The sequence below is a fragment of the Thamnophis elegans genome, chromosome 3 (assembly GCF_009769535.1).
Source record: "Thamnophis elegans isolate rThaEle1 chromosome 3, rThaEle1.pri, whole genome shotgun sequence".
Classification (NCBI taxonomy): Eukaryota; Metazoa; Chordata; class Lepidosauria; order Squamata; family Colubridae; genus Thamnophis; species Thamnophis elegans.
The window spans coordinates 125,361,301-125,382,694 of record NC_045543.1 but is presented as its reverse complement, the minus strand read 5'-3'; the positions used below and the strand labels follow the sequence as shown (position 1 = coordinate 125,382,694).

The window sequence follows — 21,394 nt, the reverse complement described above, 5'->3', positions numbered from 1 at the left end:
GAAATGAATTGTAAAAACCGTACATTCACATTTATCAATATTCCTTTTCTCCACTTCTTCTAATATTGCTAACTGAATCTTTTAGTTGCTTTTGAGGGCACAGGATATTTCTGGTTCATCTCTTGGTTATTTTTCTGTTCCCCTCTTTCCCCATCTATTATGTCAGAACATGCATGGAATATTTCTTACATTGTCCAGGACAAAGAAGAAAATATAATAGCATTGCTGAAATACACATAGCAGGATCAAACATACAAATCTGCATAAAAACACTGCATGTAAAAGTAGCATTTTAGAATGCAAGCCATTGCATTACAATTATATTGTATTTTATATCTTGTAAAAATGTTTAAATGTTTACATTTTGGCATGAGTAGCTGAAACTAAATTTCTAAACAAATACTTTGCAATGATACAACACACAGGAGCTATTTTTTTTGTTATTATTACTTGGGTCTAAAAAGTTATTTACAACAAGATGAGTGAGTCTTCACTATTTACTGTTCTTACTACTTTTTGTAGACAGTAAAAATTTCATTGACCCTTCAATCTAAGCCTTAACATAAAAGCACCAAAAAAATAATCTGTACGTCTAAAATAGGAATTACAACTCAATTATAGTTGACTAAGAAAGGTTAAAAATCACTGTTTTAGAGGCGCTATTCCAAGCTAGCATGTATTCTGAGAAGCTGTTCTTATTTTCTGGCTTAGTTCCTGGAATTCATAATACTGTCATTTCTTAAAAAATATAGATTCAAATCGGGAAACTTTATATTTTTAACTAAGTTAAAAATAAATATTACAACTGTTTTTAGACTGAATTGTTTATAAGAAACAAAGACAAGAGGCGCCATTTGGATTTCTCTCTCTTTTTTTCCTTCTGACTATCTGTCTTTACATTGTACATTCAATTTTGTGGGTTAAGTTTGTCTACAATTTTCTTTTTCTTTTGTAGACCGCTGGGAACTATGCAAAATTAAGTTCTAACAAGTGTCCTCGAATAACTTCAGTCTGTTTCACTGCTTCTGCTTTATTCAGGCCACATGAATCATAGATTTGAAGCAAACCGTGGTTTATCTCCCTCTAGTCAGGGTTTAAGACTGTGGAAGTATCTTTTTGTGGTCCAGCTGTAGATGGCATCGGTCCTCGTGTTGGTGGAATTGCTCCTGAAGACATCTGTCGGAAGAGGGACACTCTCTGGGGGACTGTGCCTTTACTGCCACCCTGGATTCCTGTGCTTTGAAGAGCAGACACTGGCTGTGGAATGGAAGCTAAAGATTCTCCTACTGTTGGATGTGGTCTTGTAATTATAGTAGAGACCTCATGGGGCAAAGAAGGCTGTGAGGCTGACAGGGGCCGTACTTCTCTTGTCAGGCTAGTATTGTGAAGAGTTTGTGTACTCTTATGGATGTCGCTCTTCTGTGACCCACTGGGCATTTGCTGTAGCTGCTGTGGTTGTTGCAGCTGCTGCGGTTGTTGCAGCTGCTGTGGTGGTTGCAGCTGCTGCTGCTGCTGTAGCAGTGACAACTGTGAAGCAGTAGGAGTTGCATACTGAAAAGTTCGGCCAGCTAAAGGACTCTGTACTGAAGGACTACAGACCGCAGAAGGGTAGGAGCATGGTGAGAAAACTACACCCTGTTGAGGTGTCTGTGTGCTCGGTGTTGATGAATTCAAGCTCCCATGGGAGAGATTGGTCACAGCATAGACAGGTGTTGTCTGTGTCCTCATTTGCATTGATGAAGTGGTAGCTGAAGGGCTTGAATTCAAAGCGGGTGTCTGCGAATAATTTGCTGTCCCAACAGTCTGTACCATCTCTCGGTCATACTTCACGATCTGTTTCAAAATTTCACTCTCCTGATTGTTGAAAACACCAGTATTGAGGTCTTTTTGGAATTTCTGGAGTAGAATTGAATTCTTCTTTCCTTTAGGGAAAGAGTGAGATTGACATAACACACCACGCAAGTTAGCAGCTATTCAGCATAGGAATACATTTCTGCTTCTCTATCTCTAAAATGCATCTTTGCATCATGGTAATGATCATTTGTAATGGTTATAAGAACAAAAGAGAAGCAATAATTCAGTTCTGGCTCTATTCTCCATATAAAGTTCATTTTCAAGAACACATACTGAAAAGTCCGCCTGGCTTGAAAAAGGTTCACCCAGGATCTTGTTTCCCACACTGGCCACCAATGTAACTCAACAAAGCATAGCATCTAGCCATGTAGGCTGTTCTACTTATGGATCTAACAGTGTTCAGTGACAAAAGAGTTTTATTTAGTTATCAAGACTAGAAGGAAATTTGTCAATCCCTTTGTCTTTTCTTTAGCTTCAATTAATTCGTTTTTTAAAAAAAGTTTTTACTTAAATGTATTAGCCACGCAACTGCATGGACGTTTTAAGGGGAAGAAGTCATAGTTGTGGGGAAAACATCATATCCATAAGAATATTTTAATTGTATCACTGAATGGCCTTGCTCTAAGTCATAAGAGCTACATACACATTTTTTGTATGTTGACAATGTTGATTTGTGTGCAATATGCAGAAAAATATTGCATGTACCCTCTGGGATAATTTGGTTGAACCCAATGAACTTTAAGGAGACTCTTTCATAATTAATTAATAAAGACCAATGTGAAGAAATACTTGGAAATTTTACATTTGTACTTTATTTATTAGAAAATTTATATTGCCACCTATTCACATAATTGGATGTGCATGCTTGTCTGTTTGTTAGTTAGTATCCAATATACTCTACAAGCCAATAATGGCATGTTACCAAAAGGCATATAAATGGAATAACTAGATTTTATAGACTTTTTTTGTCAAGCTATCCTAATTTCTCAAATGATAACAGGTTAAGTAGGTTATGAATGCATGTGCCCATTCAACATGTTTCTTGAAAGCAGCTATTCAACACTGGTAATGAATGACCAACAGATTGAGAGGATAATCTTTCTAAATGTATGTGAATAACATGAAAATAGAACATATTATGTAACACCTAACTATAATTTCGCTAGTATTAAGGCGAAGTTACAGGACTGTGTTATATATTTAATCCACTGCCCAAAATAAATGTTCCACTTCAATAATAACTGAATTATTTCTTGTAATTAATATTTTCTGCAAAGCCACAGGCATAACAATTGAACATAATTTCATATACTTATATGAATTAGTGGCAATCCCTAACCTTGAAATAATTAAATAAGGACTATTGCTCTATAATAGTACAGAGCTGGAAATATTTAGAAAGGATACATTTATGTAAACTTGGTCAACTGGTTTGATAAGGGATCGTGAAATGAAGATTTGAAACTATGTACTAGATCCTGCCTGTTTTGTTGGGATTCCATTTTGCATGGACATAGGAAAGTTTAACTTTATTAGACATTGGAACAGGAATTTGTATATATGCTTCCTCATAAGATAGATAAATATACATATTTCCTTATGTGGATTGGCCCTGAGTAATACTTGGATAAAAGACCACTAAGAGTTCTAGAACCATAACTTAGACTGAGATATCAAAAAGTGCCAAGACAACAATGGGAAATCTCTTCTCTTCTATGGTCAAGAAAATTGTATGAATGTCCTCATATAGTCATCAGGAGTTAAGTTTCATTAATAGGCATCCTTACCTTTCTCTCCCCTACCTTAATCTACATAGACATGATGTCCAAAAGAACACAACAACATTATGATGATGGTGATAGTGATGGTTATGATGATGATAATCATCATCATCTCAAATATAGTTATTTATACCCAATCATTCAAACAAATCAAAATGGAAAACTAAGGCCTATTAAGTTTCTTCACCTTAAAGAGAAAAAATAGCTTCATGAAAATTGAATACTTACCTATCCTGTCTAATCTGTCAATGGCCACTGTTTCAAACGCTCGCCTCATCATTGGATATTCTTCCAAAACTTCATTGAAGTTGTCCACAGAGAGAGAATATAGGCGGCAATATGTGTCTGCTCTCACGCTAGCAGTGCGACGGCCCTTAGTCAAAAGGCAGATCTCTGCAAGAGGTAAAAAGGACATACAGGAAGGAAGACAGAGGAAATATGTCAGAACAAATTCAAATCCAGTTTAAAAAAAATTATTTGCCAGTCTACTCAGTGTCAGCCCAGGATTCCTGGGAGTGTTGGAATTAAAACTTGGATGATAGAAGGAAATGAGCAAACCTCTTCAACATTTTTTAAGGTTCCAGATAATGTATTCCAGAGCAAGAGCTCAGGGATATTCTTGTGCCATAAGAATAAAATAATTGTTCAATCTTTGAGAGAGAAGAAAATTCAGGCACTTTTAAAGAAATGTGCCTAGCTAATACCCAACAGGTTTTTTTCATCAAATCTTTATTTGTAAGAAAGTAAAATGATAAAGCATGTTTCTAGTAAATGGAAAGATTATAGACATGTTCTGGAAACTGGATTACCAAAATTCAGAAATTGTATCACTCTCTTATTATAAAGCTTAGAGTCTCTCAAGTTTTTTTTTAATTCTTACAGTAGAATATAGCTCTGTGATCCCTTTAAAAGGGTCAGCCTTTATAGAAGCCTATTTTTAGGACCTTCAATAACCAGACATAAAAGCCAATAACAAGGGGGTGGACATTGGCATGATTTTACTGTGTAACTTCTTTTTCCCCCTTGAAACTCAACTAAAAGATAAAAAGATATAGCTACATTCTGTTTATAATTATGCATCAATAGCATTCATATCTAGAGATTTCCATAATTACTTGGTCTTTCTGAAAAAATTATTCCCTTTATGATTTTTTAAAGGAAGACTAATTATCGTTGTAATGAGAGCCACCAATCTAAAGTCACTCCAGAAATACTAAAACATTGTAAGCCAAGCTTCACAAAATAGACTTAGGAGATAAAGTTAAACGGAACAGACTTGATTGGTGCCTCTCTTAAAATAGATGGAAATTATGAGATGTAGCATTTGGAAAGCAAATAATCATGTGCAGTCATTAAACTATTCATGTGTGAGAAGATTCAATAAGAAGACTTACATATCTGCAGTTTTCTATAATTCACAAATGAAAATTTTCTGAAGTGAGAACCCAGGAAACATACAAGCTCTGTCCAAGTAAATAATTCAACACCCAGAAAAATTCAAATTCTAGAACACTTCACAGAATTGTATGATTTTATGTAACTGGCCCTGCCCCTATCTATTTTCTCCCTCCCGAGTCTCAGCTGATCAGGAGGGAATGGGGATTTTTCAGTAACCTTCCCCTGCAGGGAATGGAGATTTTACAGTATCCTTCCCCTGCCATGCCCACCAAACTATGCCACACTCATAAAGCCAGGCCCACAGAACTGGTAGTAAAAATTTTTGAATCCCACCACTGGTGTAAGGATAATGTAAGGGGCCATTACACTAAAAAATGCTTTACATTCTAAGGTGCCTATATCATTTTCAGATGAGATTGGAAATATTAGGGTCAGATTCTAAACAAATCTTAAATTTGTTATAATTTAACTGACTGCATCTTTAAGTTGAATACATCTTTGATATGATTATTTCCCATGAACTTAATAATTTCCCCTTTTGACAGATAAAAATCACAAGTTGTAGCATATTTGCTGCTTATTGTGCTTCCCCAATATAAGGTAATAAGATGATAAGTTGTCCTTGGCACCAGAAGTCTTACCTGATAAATAATTACACATTATATCTCTCTAAAACTGTTTTGAGATTGGTTCCACTCTATGTAAGCATACTTAATTGAATTTGCTCCATAAAGTGGAGTAAAATTTCACATACTAATCTGATCCAGGTATGAGAATTCCTCCTTCATTCCCAATTCCTGTTGCTTTTCTAAGCTGAAATAAAAAAAATGTTCACTCTTGGAGCAACATAATGCCTAGCTGGCAATGCAACACTGATCCAATTGTTGCCAGATAATTGTCCACATAAAACTACACCTCACGATATAATTAGTTATCATGCAATGTCACATCAATATTTGATTAAAAATGGAAAATAAATGTTCAGCGAAGAAACATGAAGTCATTTCAAGGCAATGATCTGCCAAAGCTTCTGAGCCTTGGCAGATTTGCATTTCCCTGATCTACTGATAACTGGCATCAAGCCTCCAAAGTAATAAAATTTCATTTCTCCACTTTGAATGGAAAATGGAAGTTGAAATAATTTTAGGAGCAAGTAGCAACATTCTAAGTCAGTGTTTCTCAACCTTGGTGACTTTAAGTCCTGTGGACTTCAACTGGGAATTCTGGGAGTTGGGGAATTCTGGGAGTTGAAGTCCACAGGACTTAAAGTCACCAAGGTTGAGAAACACTGTTCTAAGTGTACCCCTTTTGCCTCCATTTAAACGTTTAACTTTTCATTGCTTTAAAAGCTTAATCTCATATATTTTTAAAGTAAGATAGCTAGCTGGACTTGATTTCTCTTTAATTATGTTTCTAATAATAAATGGCAGGTATTTCAGTACAAATTCTAAAGGAGTATTCTAAATTACAAACTAATAAGCCTATAAAAATATTGAAGAACTGCTTGACCATTGGATACATATCACATGTTTTTTATTACAGTTCTGGATAAAAATTGTCTACTCTTCATCATTCAATTTTTGTAAAAAGTTAATGAAGCTAGGTTGTAGCTTCTACAGGAAGCACCATACTTGGATGTTTTTTCAGTCAGATTTCATGTTCCATTTTTGAATGGAGATTACATTGATTGCAACTGATGACTTCTAGGAAACCTGGGTTTGGAGTACTGTGAGTATCCTTGTTCCCTTGATTTCTTGAGGGCTTTCTATACCAACAATCACGCTATTCTTTATTGCCTGAATGTAGAGATTGGGAATGGAGAGTAGAATATTCTGATGGTTCTGTGGCTGGTTCCAGGCAGTTTTGACAAAAGGGAAGAGATTAAAACCAAATCCCCTGGTTACTGAGTTGTCAAAGGTTTAATCACTTTCCTTCTACCAACTTAAGAGTAGAAACCACTCAATCATCTAAACGTCCATGTGTAACATTTGTTATTTTAAAATATTAGAAAAATCCTTGTGAAACGTTAATAACATTCTGTCACTTTACTGCTTTTTATTTTCTTTACTTTTTTGATTAAGCACCTTATCAAATGAATTGAGGTTGTGATTAATATTGTTGATCATTACTTCTAATGACTTGTTGCCTAAGGTAACATATGAAATCAGACTGATTTCATATGTTATTATGCTTGTTTACTTACATTTTAATAGCCCAAAGTACTGCAGATTGAATCAGGTCTAACTTGATTTAATTTACTTGAGTAAATTTATTTGGAAGTTTGGACTGAGTCAAATAAATCTTCTGAACTGATTAAAATGTTTGAAACAAACTGGATCCATTTTTCAAATCAATTTGACTGCTCAAATTATCCATGAAACATACATGCCACCTTCAGCTATTCTTTACTTGGTCGGAAAAAATACACAGAGGTCTGTGTGTATGTGTGAGAGATAATGAACCGACAGAAAAAAACAGTTCTATTTCCCTTTTTAAACCTCCATCCTTCAAGGATGTTTTCTGCTGTAAAAAAATGGTCAGGTGACTGCATGTCTTATACCTGTAAATGAAACAGCAGGAAATGTCATAGAAGAATTGCAGGCTGTATTCGAAGCAGGCTGTATTCTGTGTTTGTGAAAATAGAACAGATTGCTTGTTTGCCTATAAAAATACCTATATTACAGAGTCCCAAATTAATGTGTTTAAAATTACATATCTTTTAGTAAATAAACACAAGAGGATACCTTCAAATACAAATATCAGGAATTCAAACTAGCAGGAAGTAAATGGCTCTGATAAAGTATAAGCATGAGAGGGATCAATATGTGCTTCCATGGTGTTTTTATCACCATTTTCCTTGTACAAGTGCCCATTACTGTAATCTACTCTAATCCTGAAGGTCCTATAACTTCTCAGAGATATTGAACATCTACAGGAGAAATGGAATTGCAGTTTCTTGTTCCACTAACTGAAGCAATTGTTAGTGAAATGACTCACTTGAATTTTGTTTGACAAGCAAAAATATTGCATCATCCACTTTGAAAGATTCTGTGAATTGCTGATAAATTTCTTTTTAGTTGGAGGAGAAGTGTGCTCACTCTTGTATCATATCCAGGGTTAAATTAGGCAATTGGATATAAGGAAATATGGCTGTGGAAGTACAGATTCCTCTGCAGTGCATGAGATAATGTTGAAAACCATGAAGAAATATGTAGCCATTACAGGCTTAATACAACAGAGATAACCATGCCATTTTATATGGAGATTCTCAGTCACCCAGTCATGGTTGTCCCAAAGTTTCTTTTTAAGAAGCTACTGGACTTTCTGGTTTTTCTTTGAAGATGTTTTGCTTCTCATCCAAGAAGCTTCTTCAGATCTGGCTGAATAGTGGATAATGGAAGGATTTATACTCCTTGCAGACAGCTGGTCATTTGCATTCTCTAAGCAAGTCATTAATGCCACCTGATAGGACACAGATAAACCTCCAAGTGGCCTTAATGAATGCAAATGACCAGCTGTCTGCAAGGAGTATAAGTCCTTCCATTCTCCACCATCCAGCCAGACCTGAAGAAGCTTCCTGGATAAGAAGCAAAATGTCTTCAAAGAAAAAAACAGAAAGGCCTCTTGAAGAAGCATCTTTGGGACAACCATGTCAGTTAAAAAAAATATTGTATACACATATAGGTCTGCATCCATATGCTTTTTAATGGCATTAGTTATATGTTCAGCTATGAGTTTTCAACTGATGGGAAATCAAAGAATATACATGTTAGATTACTGGTTCTAGGAAAGCAACTGAATAGGAGTCAAGACAACATGGACATGAATGGGAGCTGTGTGACAGATTATGACATATTCCTGGTCATCAAAACAGTATATCAAAGACTCCCAGAAAAACTGCTTAGGATAATTTTTTTTAATTACTGTATGCTGTTATCACTGGGCTCTGTAGTAAAAGAAAAAGAAATAATGCCAAATAGACATCTCATAGTACCTTCATAGTCTTTATAAAGCAATTCATATTCAATAAACCTACATTCAGTCTCTGCATCTTTACCAACCCACAACTTCCATTGTACTCACCTCCAAAGTAGGAGCCATCAGTCAACTTCATCTCTTTACTGGATTTAGTGATAACACCAGCGACCCCATGTTGAATGAAATACATCTTCTTCCCCACAGCCCCTTCTCGGATAATGTAATCTCCAGGTTGAAACACTTCAAAGCGCAACTTGCTTAGCATGGCTGTTACAAAATTCGGGTCAGCATTGGCGAACAGAGGCATGGTGGCAACAAGTTTACGACAGTTAAAGTTGACAATCTCCTAAAATGGAAAAAAGAGATTTGGTCTGACAAAGGCTCCTTGGTAGAATCTAGGGAAGATAGAAATGAAATATTACCCTACTCGTGGATGTGGATGACCTTGGGGAAAATGGGGAAGACAATTGCCTTAGAAACTCTTAGTATTTTTATTTGGTAACAAGCAATATGTATTTAAGTTATAGATCAATGTTATTTATTTAATGGGAATATTTATTGAAATACTAATTCTAAACCGAAGTAAAAGAAATAGTACTTAAATATACTTGTCATGTGCCAAATTTTTACCACAGTAACAGCTCCAAGATCAGGAAATTTTCACAAGACCTGTACTCAGATGTGGGTTGCTAATTTTTTTACTACCAATTCAGGTGCACTTCCATGCACGTGAAATGCTTCTGCGCATGCACAGAAGTGTCTGGGCAGGTGGGCGGAGCCTCCCACCACTGCTACTACCAGTTTGGCTGATCTGGGCCGAACTGACAGCAACCCATCTCTGCCTGTACTTACCACTGTTCTTAAAGAATTCTGCCCCCCCCCCCCGAGCTACATATTCTGGTGAGAGGGGGACACATATAATATCAAGAGGCTTCAAAAAATATTCAGATGAAACATAAACAAATCTGGCTAATTTACATGCTAGCAATTTGACATATATTTCATGGAAAATCCCTTTTCTTCTTTAATTATTTGTTTTTATTTAAAAAAAAGATGATTCAAAAATGATCTCTATGAGAAATAGACTCCAGAGTCATAGCCAAAAATGGTCTGAATTTTAAAGAAATGTCTCAATCACTCCTGCAATTAATATATTTCAGTCTTCTTGATTTGAAAGCCTTTAAGCAATTGCTGAGAGCAGCATACTGGGAATTATCCCTTCAAATGTGTGGCTCAGATAATAATATGAAGAAGAACTGAGCAAACATTGGACTTGGTAGGGAGGTTTATGGAGAACCTGAGGAAGTTGTTGTCCAAAGCACTGATACTATCTGAAGATTGTGTGGACTTAGCAGTTCATGGTCAAACAGACAGATGTTCTATCCAAATCAAAGCACTGATACTATCTGAAAATTGTGTGGACTTAGCTGTTCATGGTCAAATAGACAGATGTTCTATCCAAATAGACTCTTAAAAAACAACAATAGCCCAGTGGTTAACAGACAATGTGCCTACTTAGAGGCATTAGACTAATATATCCAGCTTGTGCTGTGGATATCATGAATTTCAATTCTCAGAATTCCAAGCCAGCACGGTGCTTAAGTTCTGAGGTTGAAAGTAAGATAGCTGAAATATACTGCATATACACTTGTTAAATCCATCTGTTAAAATTGCACAGCAGTAAGGGATTTAAGGGGAAAACTTCAATTCAATGGCTCCCAAACTTGTTTAGAAAAAACTACATTTCAAAATTCCACCTCATTGATATGCTGTTGTATTGTAAGGGCCCACACAAAATGTTTGTCTTTTGTAGAAATCTCTTTTTTTTTGGAAAGGTTTGAGAGCACAGTGGTTATATCCTAAATACCAATTATGTTCTCTGAAAATGAAGTGTCTCAATGTTCTATATTCTACAAGGAGACATGATCTGTATCTATTTTCAGCCAACCTCTTCTCACACTACTGTCTAAAAATAGATCAGTGCTGAACTTTAAATAATAGCTCGGAAAGGGTATTAACCTCTTTCTCAGAAGTTAGCTTTTACCGTAGTGCATAGTTCTCAAGGTTGCAGTCTGTACTCTAGCTCTGCCTGCTGAATTTCGCTTTTAAATATCAACAGAATTATAATTTGCGTTGGATTGATCTACTTTGCATATGCAGTCTAGAGCAGGAAGTAAATGTCAACACAATGCGCAGGTATCGTTTGCAATGCAAAATATTATGCTACATGTTAAACCAATCCAGGAAAATATTTTGCAGAGAATGTTAACACATGTTTCCTGTTGCTCTCCAGGGCAAGATACTGAATTATGTGCTTATTTTGCATCAAGGCAAATTCTTTTTTAACATTAAGAAAAAAAATAACAAATACGAGTAGTGCAGATGCTTTGAGAGAAGACTAAATGAATAAGTTAGGCAAGTGGTAGTCCTCTTCACTGAATATGAGTGAAGAGCCAAGGTGGCACAGTGGTTAGAGTGCAGTACTGCAGGCTACTTCAGCTGGCTGCTAGCTACAGTTCGGCAGTTCAAATCTAACTGGCTCAATATTGACTCAGCCTTCCATCCTTCCAAGGTGGGTACAATGAGGACCTAGATTTTGGTGGCAAGATGCTGATTCTGTAAACTGCTTAGAGAGGGCTGTAAAAAGCACTATGAAGCAGTAGATAAGTCTAAGTGCTATTGCTATATGTTGAGGTTCTGGCGGAATACCAGTTGAAGGGGAGAGCTATCCACCTCAGAGAGTAAAGACACATTCCAGCTTAGAATCCATGTGCGGAAGGAAATGTCTGAGATCATATTCTTAGGTCTCCATTTCCCAAGAGAAGGCAGTTAGTCTGGTGGGATTCTTGTACGATAGGCAATCAATAATAAAATATCTATTTAGGCCTGTCCATGTGAGGCTCCGATTGCTTGTGCCTGACAAAATATACCTTTGTCAGAGATGCTAAATCTAATTGATAGATGGACTCAAGTTCCCAAATCTTTGTTCCAGTGCTCTTTTTTAAAGGCCCTGCTAGATCAAATGTAACCTTTTGCCTGTCCACGCCTTCATATCAGCATTACTCCATGCAGTTTTCCTGTCAAGAGCTTCAGAAGTGGTTTAATCTCACCCTCTTTACTAGGTTGGGGAGAGAATGGGTAGCCTTGGGTGCCTAAGGTGGGACTCAAATTCAGTCTTCTGTTTTCTAGCCTGGTACTTTAACCACTACACCGAACTGCCTCTTTCAGATGTAATTAGTCCAGTCCTATTTCTTAAACTAATTAATCTGGATGTTACATGAAGACTAATTCCTTAGTTGACTGTTAATAAAAAAAAATCAAAGGGTCATAAGGAAGATACAAAAGACATGCAAAGGACCCTAAGGAGGATTCATAAGGCAACAGCTTTGCCCGAAGAAACCTAAACTGAGATAAACCACCTTTGAACATTGTTATTTGAAAACGTGAATAATGTTGCTAACATTTCTAGTTAAAAATAGATGGCACAAAAATTGTAACAAATATTTGGACAGGCTAATTGTAAATTTCATATTATAATAATCCTGGGAGTCTTTCTACCTTATTTTACTGGACAAAGTTTAGGCTTTTTTTTCTTTTAAATAAGATAAAGCATAGCCTTTGTGTAAGTTTCAAGGGAGGGGACTGGCATTCCTTTAAACATGGAGACTACAGGATTGCAGAATTGAGGCCATTCATGTCTTGAAATCCAACAATCTGTTCAGTGCCAGAATCCAAATTAAAGTATTACTGAAAGATGGCTATCTAGCTTCCATTGGAACACTTACAATGAAGGGAAGACCATGACTTATCTGAGCATTTGATTCCACTGTCAACTGCTCTTATTATTAGGAAGTTTCTTCTAACATTCAATTGGAACCTTATCTTCGTCTAGCTGAAATCTATTATTCCAAGTCCTGCCCTCCAGACTGAAATATCGGGTCTTGATATATATCTTTTACATGGGATCTTTCAGGCATTTGAAAAGCATCAGTTATCTTTTTTTAAAACTAAACTTAACCAGTTGCTTCAAATACTTTGGTTTATTTTTTAATCTCATCTTTATTATTTTTATAAATAACTCAAGGCAGTGATCATACCTAATAATCCTTCCTCCTCCTATTTCTCTACAACAACAATCCTATGCGGTGAGTTGGGGGGAATGTGTGTGACTGGCCCAAGGTCATCCATGCTTAAGATGGTACTAGAACTTACAGTCTCCTGATTTCTAGCCTGGTGCCTAACCAACTGGCTCTCTTAATTAAACTGCGCTTAATTACTACTTCAATCCTTTCTTGTCCTTCCAATATTGATTTAATTTTACATAAGTTGTATGTCTTTGGTGTTATTGCATTTTTTTCTTTTAGAGCTGTTTTAATGAATACCATCTACACCTGATTAATAAATAGCTGTGTTCATGTTGTAATTTTTACCTGTTTTTATATCAGATGAACATTAGATTACATGTTTTATTCAGTTGTCATTTCACGCTTCACTGCAGCATGAAGCAAAACTGAGTAAAGATTTGCACTTAGATATTTTCAGAGATTTCACAAGGCAAAACAGCATTTATTTTTATTCTTTCTTAAATCTTGAACGATATCTAAGACATCTTCTTGTTTTTCAAAATCAACAATATTGTTCCTTTGCCCTTTTTAAATGTAATAATAGCCAATCTAACACCAAGACAGCTGAAAACAAGTGATTAACTGGACAATCGTCACAGGGTGCCTGAAACTCAAGCTGTGGAGGCCTTGCCCTTTCTAAAGCAGGTCCTGTCAAAGAACTCTTTTGCTGTAGCTCCGGAACTCAAGATCAATATATTTCTGCTCCACACATGATTCTTTAGACATAGGAGAGGTAGGGGAGGGTATACAATGGTGAATAATGAAAAGATCAATGTTTCTTACAAGACAATTTTTGCTAACGTGCAATTTAAGATTTGCATTGCGATGGCTCAGTGGTTAAAGTTGCTGAGCTTGTCAGCTGGAAATTTGACAGGCCGTGTTCAAGATCTGAGTACTGTGCAATGGGGTGAGTTTCCACTACTTGCTCCTCTCTGCTCACCTAGCAGTTCAAAAGCATGCAAATGCGAGTAGGTAAATAGGTACCTTTTCGGGAAGGTAACAGTGTTCCATGTGCCTCAGTGTATAGTCATGCTGTCCACATGACCATAGAGATCTGACAATGCTGGCCCCCCTCAGCTAAGAAACAGATGAGCACCTACAGTCAGAGATGACTGGACAAGGGAAGTCTTTACCTTTCTTGGTCATGTCAGAAAGGAATGCTGGGATTTCCCTTTTTAATTTGCCTGGAAAAGTGTATACTGAACAATGATTCAGTTGTTCTGAATAATTAGTGTAGCAAATATTTTTGCTTTACTACAGTGACAAATCTGTTTTTGCTTGAAGACGTAGAATGCTAGCTAGTAGAAACTGTGGGCATTGTTAGCTTCATTGGGTTTAGAAGAAAACCTGCCTTTTCACCCACTTCTTTATAAGCAGCAATGCAATGCAATGCAATGCAATCTGTCATTATTATTTTTTTCATCTTAGGAAATACTACACTGGTGTCTATCCAGAGCAGTAGCTCCATATACTACTAGCATCTGTTGACTTAGCTTTCCTCTAAAAGGAACTCCCAGTGACATAAAATACCCAGACAAGGAGACCAAATATCTCATATTCTTCAACCTTGTATCACTTTCTCTTGTATAAATTATAATCACAAATCTGCGGAGAGGTTCAGTAAAATGGGCTCAGAAATGGTACATTAAAGCTACACTATACCGCACACCAGCACAAGCTCTACTTTTGTTTTTATTCCCTTATCTGCATTTTAAGTCCTAACTGAATCAGTGGTGCAATTCAGCAGGTCCTATCTGGTTTGGGCGAACCGGAAGCAGTGGCGGTGGGAGACTCCGCCCACCTGCCTGGAGGTCCTGATGTCCCATTTTAGATGCTCTGTGCATTTCAAACTGGTAGCAAAGGTAAGTTGATTTTATCCCTGAACTGAATGGCATTTTTGTGTAACTTGCTTATAATTAGAATTGCTTAGATAATTAGTTACTTGCTTAGATAATTAGAAATATATATATACCGATATGTATAATGACACTAAGATACAATTCTGGAGATTGGGGGATGGTGTGGCTTCATGTGGTTGGTCACTCAGCCACTGCAGTTTATAAACCAGGGTTGACAGCTAAGTTGCTGCATGAACACGGCCAGTTAACCATGTTTAAACAATTTCACATGATGCAAACTACTGAATTTCAGCTTCAAAAATACAGATGGCAACAAAGACGCAGAGATCTCTAGGTCCCAGCTGCCATTCAGTCTTCACCCAAATGCTTACAGCCAGGATTTGTAATCTTATTACAGATTGATTCGTGTTGCTCCCTACTTTACAATGGATGTGTGTATTATTAAAAGGAAGGCTGGTCATTATTATGACGAATGAAATTATGATGATTTTACTAAGAAGGCTACTGAAATGAATGTGTTTGCAAGCACTAATTCTAAAAAGTACGGGGGAAATAGAATTATACTCAATGCATATTTTTTATGCTTATGTTTGCATCTTTCTGAAAACCTGCAAGAAATGCATTTGCAATATATTCAATACATTATAACAAGTTGATGAAATAAATAAATCTGGAATAAAAAATGGTAGCTGAGGAACATTTGAGAAATCATGCAGATTGATTTAAAAGCTGTCCATCCCTGCAGAACTCTCTTTTTCCAGCAGTGGCTTAGCTAATAGGAGTTGTGATGGCAGAACAAAAGCTCTGCTTGATTGAGTTGGTTTGTTATGGTTCTGAGATCGCTAAGATATCTAATGTTTCATGTTTATGATGGAAATGATGAATACAATAATGTCTTGTGTGTTTAATAACTTCTGATACTTTACCATATTAAAAAATTCTTTTTAATCTATTTTTTGTTATGGTATTATTTTGTGCGGTTGAGGATTCTGCTCAAAGACCACCTCCTCCTCCTCCTCCTCCTCCTCCTCCTCCTCCTCCTCCTCCTCCTCCTCTTCCTCCTCCTCCTCTATACCTCCTCCTTTGCATTTTGGCAGCCTGGCAGAGGGGAGGGAAGAGGGGAACTAGCCACATGAGTGGCGGGCTAGTCTGTACGTGCATGTGCACACAGACTTGTGCAAGTTGTGCTGTTTGTGCATGTGCATCAGGGGTGGGTTCGTGGGCGTGGCCAGCCAAGTTACTACCTACTCAGCTGAACCAAACTGGTAGGAACCCACCTCTGATGTGCATGCATGCCAGCCCACCTCTTCTCACGCAACTTGAGCTGTGCACATATGTGTGTACACCAGCCCGCGACTCATGCAACCTGGTTGCAAAAAGGCCATGGCCCAATATTAGGCCATAGGTCAGGGGTGGGGGATTACTATACTACGCAACTCCCAGAAAATCTAAGATGCTTCCTAGAGTTTTAAGCAAGCAAATTCAACTATCAGTACTGGCTCCGTCAAAGATATTTCCAATGGTTAGTTTCCTTTTTCTTTTCTCCCAATACTTTTTAATTCTACAAAAGTCATAAATAGCAATGACATCTCCACTGAATGAAATATCTGATGAAGCCCAACTGAATGAATTTACTGAGTACACACATTTAGATCACTTGAAAACACTATTAACAAAAGAGTTGCAGGGACCAACTATAATTAATGGTGCATGATAATATTCACTCTTTTGCTAATATTTCCAGCTGCCCCCTTTTTGTGCAAAGCATTTCATCATTTTCATGTTTGTTTGTTTTTTAATGTTTTCTTCAGTGACTGTTAGCTCAGTGGCATTTTTCTAAGTGCAACTCTAATTAATTGAATTGCCCACCCTCATCTGCAAGGGAAATAAAATTCATTATCTGATGAATAGAAAACAGAGTTTGAAAAGGTTAAAAATTGTGGAAGTTGTAACATTTGTCATACTTTTATTAGAAGTTTAAAATTAATGAGCATGGCATTTCAATAATGCTAATAGAAAATTATTCTTGCAAACAAAAACGTAATTTCCTTATCATTCAAGTCAAGTGAGAAAAACTGAACTTGTCCAAGTTGCACAGTCCATCAGTTCTTAGATGAGTTAAGGTGGCCTAGTTTCACTTTATACTCTGTACTTAATGATTTCACAGGCTACTGCTTAGGTGACTGTGAGTCTAAATACAAAGACAGAACCTCTTTTTATGAGAAGCACGCTTTCCATTCTATATTATGAAGCTGAGCCTTTAAGGTGCTTTCTACCATGTCACCTAGAAATAAAATGACAAGGTTGAAATTGCCTGGTTTACTATAGATTTTCTTCTTGGACACTAGAGCTACACTAATGATTTTCCAATTCAGTGGCTTAACATATAATTTTATTGACCATAGCAATCTTCCTACAGAAGAAGCACCCAACTCATCTCACACTTGCAAATTCACAGCTAGGCTAAGTAGGTGATGTTGCTGGATTTAATACCTGCTGAATATTTTAAAAGGACGTGGTGGCTCAGTGGCTAAGATGCTGAACTTGTCGATCAGAAAGGTAGGCAGTTCGACAGTTTGAATCCTTAGTGTCATGTAACAGAGTGAGCTCCGGTTACTTGCCTCAGCTTCTGCCAATCTAGCAGTTTGAAAGCATGTAAAAATGCAAGTAGAAAAAATAGGAACCACATTTGGTGGGAAGGTAACAGCGTTCCTGTGCCTTTGGCATTTAGTCATGCCAGCCACCTGACTACTGAGTTGTCTTCGGAGAGCCCTGGCTCTTTGGCTTTGAAACAGAGATGAACACCGTTCCCTAGATTCGGGAATGACTAGCACATATTTTAAAAGAAATATTTCTCCATTGATGGTGGTGGCTGATAGAAATATGCTCACTCCGGAATTGATGTGGATGATTAACCTATGCTAAAATTATCAGGGCCAATAAAGTAGCTCCCGTAAATGGTTTATTCTGTCCTGCTGGCTTTTGCTTATGAAGGAACTGACAACAATACCAGAACCATTCCAATGATGGTCTTCTTTACCGATCTCCAGCAAATAACACTGGAGCACAATTTGAATGGTACTCAGAGAGTTGTAATTTAAACACTTCTGTTATGGAGCTGCTTAAAATAAAATAAAATTAAGGCATATAAGTGAGGCACTATGGTATTGTAATTAAGTCATCAAACTAGAAACTAAGCAATTATGATTCTGCTATGTGGCCTTGGGCCAGTCACTCTTTCTCGCTCCTAGTAAAAAGACAGTGGCAAATCTTGTCCAGAAACTTTAGTAATTTGTACAAGAAGTCATTGGGAGTCAAAAGCTGACTTGAAGACAAATGTGCATGAGTGTGCACAAGTGCACACACAGGTATCATGGAGTTATCATCCCTGGTTACTTTAGAATCTGTTTAAATAAAAGGTCCAATTTTATCTGGAAATAAGAATTCATAGTTCTAGCTCAACCATCACATTGCAGGAATCCAATATAAGACATTCCTCATGTCTTATATATCTACATCCAAGTTTATAAGTAGTTTGATATAATAGTGGCACCAGGCTGTAAACCTAGGAGGATCCTTGAATTCTAGTTCTGCCTTAAGCACACAGCCAAGTGGATGGCATTAGAAAGAAGGCAGTGGTAATCTACTTCTAAAAATCTTGTCAAGAAACCTGCTCAAAGTTGCAAAACAAAAATAAAACAAAAACCTTAAGAAAAGATGAACTTTCTGAATTCTCTTACAGTTCAAATTGAGAAAAAATGTTCTTTCCTATCAGCACCATTTCCTTACCTCCCGAAGTGGGTCATTGAGTTCATTCAGAATGCTGTCTTCATCAAAGATCTTGCCTTGGTAACGGTGCTCATAATAATCATGGATTTTTTGACGCATATCTGCAGGTAGCTTGTGAAAGGACATGTACTGTTCGACTTGTTTGTACTAAAAGGAAAAAAAATACAAATAATTACTGCAAAGTGTCACAGAATAATATGAAGAACCATATATAATGCATTACTAATATTTTTAAATTATGGTTATTGAAAGAAAAATGAAAGCATAATAGCTTTAAAATTCAGAGTGCTTGGGATTGTGAATGGAAATTATTTTTCCTAACACTCTGTGCCAGAAATATATTTATTTTGCTTTTATTACTTTCTAGTTTATGAAAGTTCAACTCAATCATGACATTTTTTCCAGCCATGGATTGAGGTTTATTTTTCTAATAAAAAATGTGATGATCTTTATTTTCTTTATACATCAAAAATATTTTTGATTGTCATGTTGATCCATGAGAAACAGCACTGTAATGGGGAGGGGGTGTGTTTACTAAGCATATTTTTGAAAGAAGACATGTGGAAGACACGTAATAGCCTTAGTGGATTAACTCAAGTTCCATGTTAATCTACCATTTTGTTTCTAATAGTGACTAACCAGATACCTCCGAGGTACTAGCCAGTGGGAGATGTAGGCACAGTCTCCTCCACTTGTTGCAATTGGTGTTTGTGAATCACACTGTTCCTACCATGGAGATGACATTCAATCAAGACATAATAAACTTGTCCTCCATGACTTTATCCAATCCTCTTTTAAAGCCATCCAATGGCTATCACTACCTCCTGTAGCAATGGATTCCATGTGTTAATTATGTGCTGTCTGAAGAAGGATGAATGGGATTCTTGCTGAATCAAAAGATCAGCTGAATGAAGAATGAATGCATTAAGTAGTTTCCTGCAGCTGCATTTTTTTTTGCAGCAGAAAATGTTTAGTGGAAAATGAGCTATCTAGAGCCATGTAGCACAAGCACTTGAATTTCAGATGGCTGATTCATAGGAAGATAAGAATCCTTATCTTTCTTCTTAGACAATTTTTATTACATCTAATCAAATTTCATCTCGCAATAAATGGCTAAAAGCAACAACAATACTTTCCATAAAGGCTTGGGAAACTTATTTCATTCACTTGTCATTCTATATAGCTGATTTTTTTTTCAAATTTATAATTATTGACGATATCATTGTTAAATGACAACTACCACAAGGGAGCAACAATAAACATACTCCTGCGCTTCGTCATGTTGTTTCTGGTCTTTGCTCCTGATATTATTCTTGCCAGACTGGATTAATTTCACTCCTCTCCTCAACCGAGCACCAAATTCCACATTTACGGAACAATTTACCACCAATTTTTGGTTTAAGATATCTTGCTAAGACAATTTTAAAGAACCTGGGAGCATCTGGGATTTACTCTTCCCTGAACTCATCGCCAGAGTCAAACGGACACAGAGCTTGAACCGATCAGAATGAACAAAATTGCTTCCTGCAAAGGCTCACATCCATTTGCTCCTCTTTTATGTCTTATGGGAGGGGCCAATCATCTCCAAGCCTTACTCCTGAGTTAACCTTTTTGTCTTAATTATTATTGCCTTCTGGAAGTTCTGTGCATGTGCACAGTGGGAACAGGCTCACACTGTTCTTCTGCCTCACTGATGTGAGACTCTAGAGGCTCTGGAGGCAGCACTTAACTACCAGATGGCCCTAACCCCCTGTCTGCCTCTGATGCAGAGCCCTCATCCGAGCCTTCCCCAGATTCCACGATTACCCCATGTTCCTCCCCAACTTCCTCACTATCTAATTCTGCTGCCAGCTGGCGGACCACAACAATTAAGCAGGAAATAGAGAAAGTTTCAAGTAAGAAGAGGGGGCGATGCCACACAAAGGGTGAAGGGAGTTCCTTTGAGGCCTAGTGCAGGCTCTATGTCCATTGGGAGTGGGGGTGCTCAGGGTAGTGTGAACTCAGAAAAGCTAGTGAATGAGGGCATGGGGTACATGTAACCGTATAAAGACCTGTGTGTATGTGTGCAATTGCAGAAACTGTAGAAAAGAGGGTGCAGGGTGTGTGTGATATGAGGGAGACCAGGGAAGAGAGTACAGAGTGTGTCCGTGTATCTGATTGAAGGGAGGCCATAAAAAGAGGATGTGGGGAGGAGTGAGTAAAGTGGAGGGGAAGAGGGTGCAGTTTGAGTGAATGAACAAAGGGGATGGAGACACATTCCTGCAATTGTGACTTTCCATGCCAATTTTCCATTGACTTTGCTTGGGGGTAGGGAAGTTGCAATTGGTGATTGTGTGATTGTGGGGTACAGCTACTGGCTGCATGTGTGAGCTGGTTGCTAGGCACCCAAATTTTGTTCATGTGACCGCAGGAGTGCTGCAAGGGCTGGAACTTTCCTTCACTTTGCACTGTCATAACTTCTACTGATCACTGAATTTATAGCTATACAAGTGCAGAATGCACATTCCATTCTCAAAATAAGATTTCCTGCACCTGATCAATCATTCAATCATTGATTCGCTGAGTCACTGACTTACTCATTCATTCATTCATTCATTTGTCCAGTCCACTT

At 37.2% G+C, this 21,394-nt stretch overlaps 1 protein-coding gene across 1 annotated transcript in view; it reads right to left on the bottom strand.

Moving 5' to 3' along the window:
• Positions 1–325: 325 nt before the first annotated feature.
• The window catches only part of HCN1 (hyperpolarization activated cyclic nucleotide gated potassium channel 1), a 174,258-nt gene continuing 153,189 nt past the window's right edge, over positions 326–21,394 (bottom strand). The window contains exons 5-8 of the mRNA XM_032214019.1: positions 18,784–18,930; positions 9,117–9,357; positions 3,864–4,028; positions 326–1,922 (exon numbers count right to left, since the gene is read on the bottom strand). Coding sequence (XP_032069910.1) covers positions 1,084–1,922; positions 3,864–4,028; positions 9,117–9,357; positions 18,784–18,930 — 1,392 coding nt within the window. The 3' untranslated portion in view covers positions 326–1,083. The remainder of the gene's footprint in view (positions 1,923–3,863; positions 4,029–9,116; positions 9,358–18,783; positions 18,931–21,394) is intronic.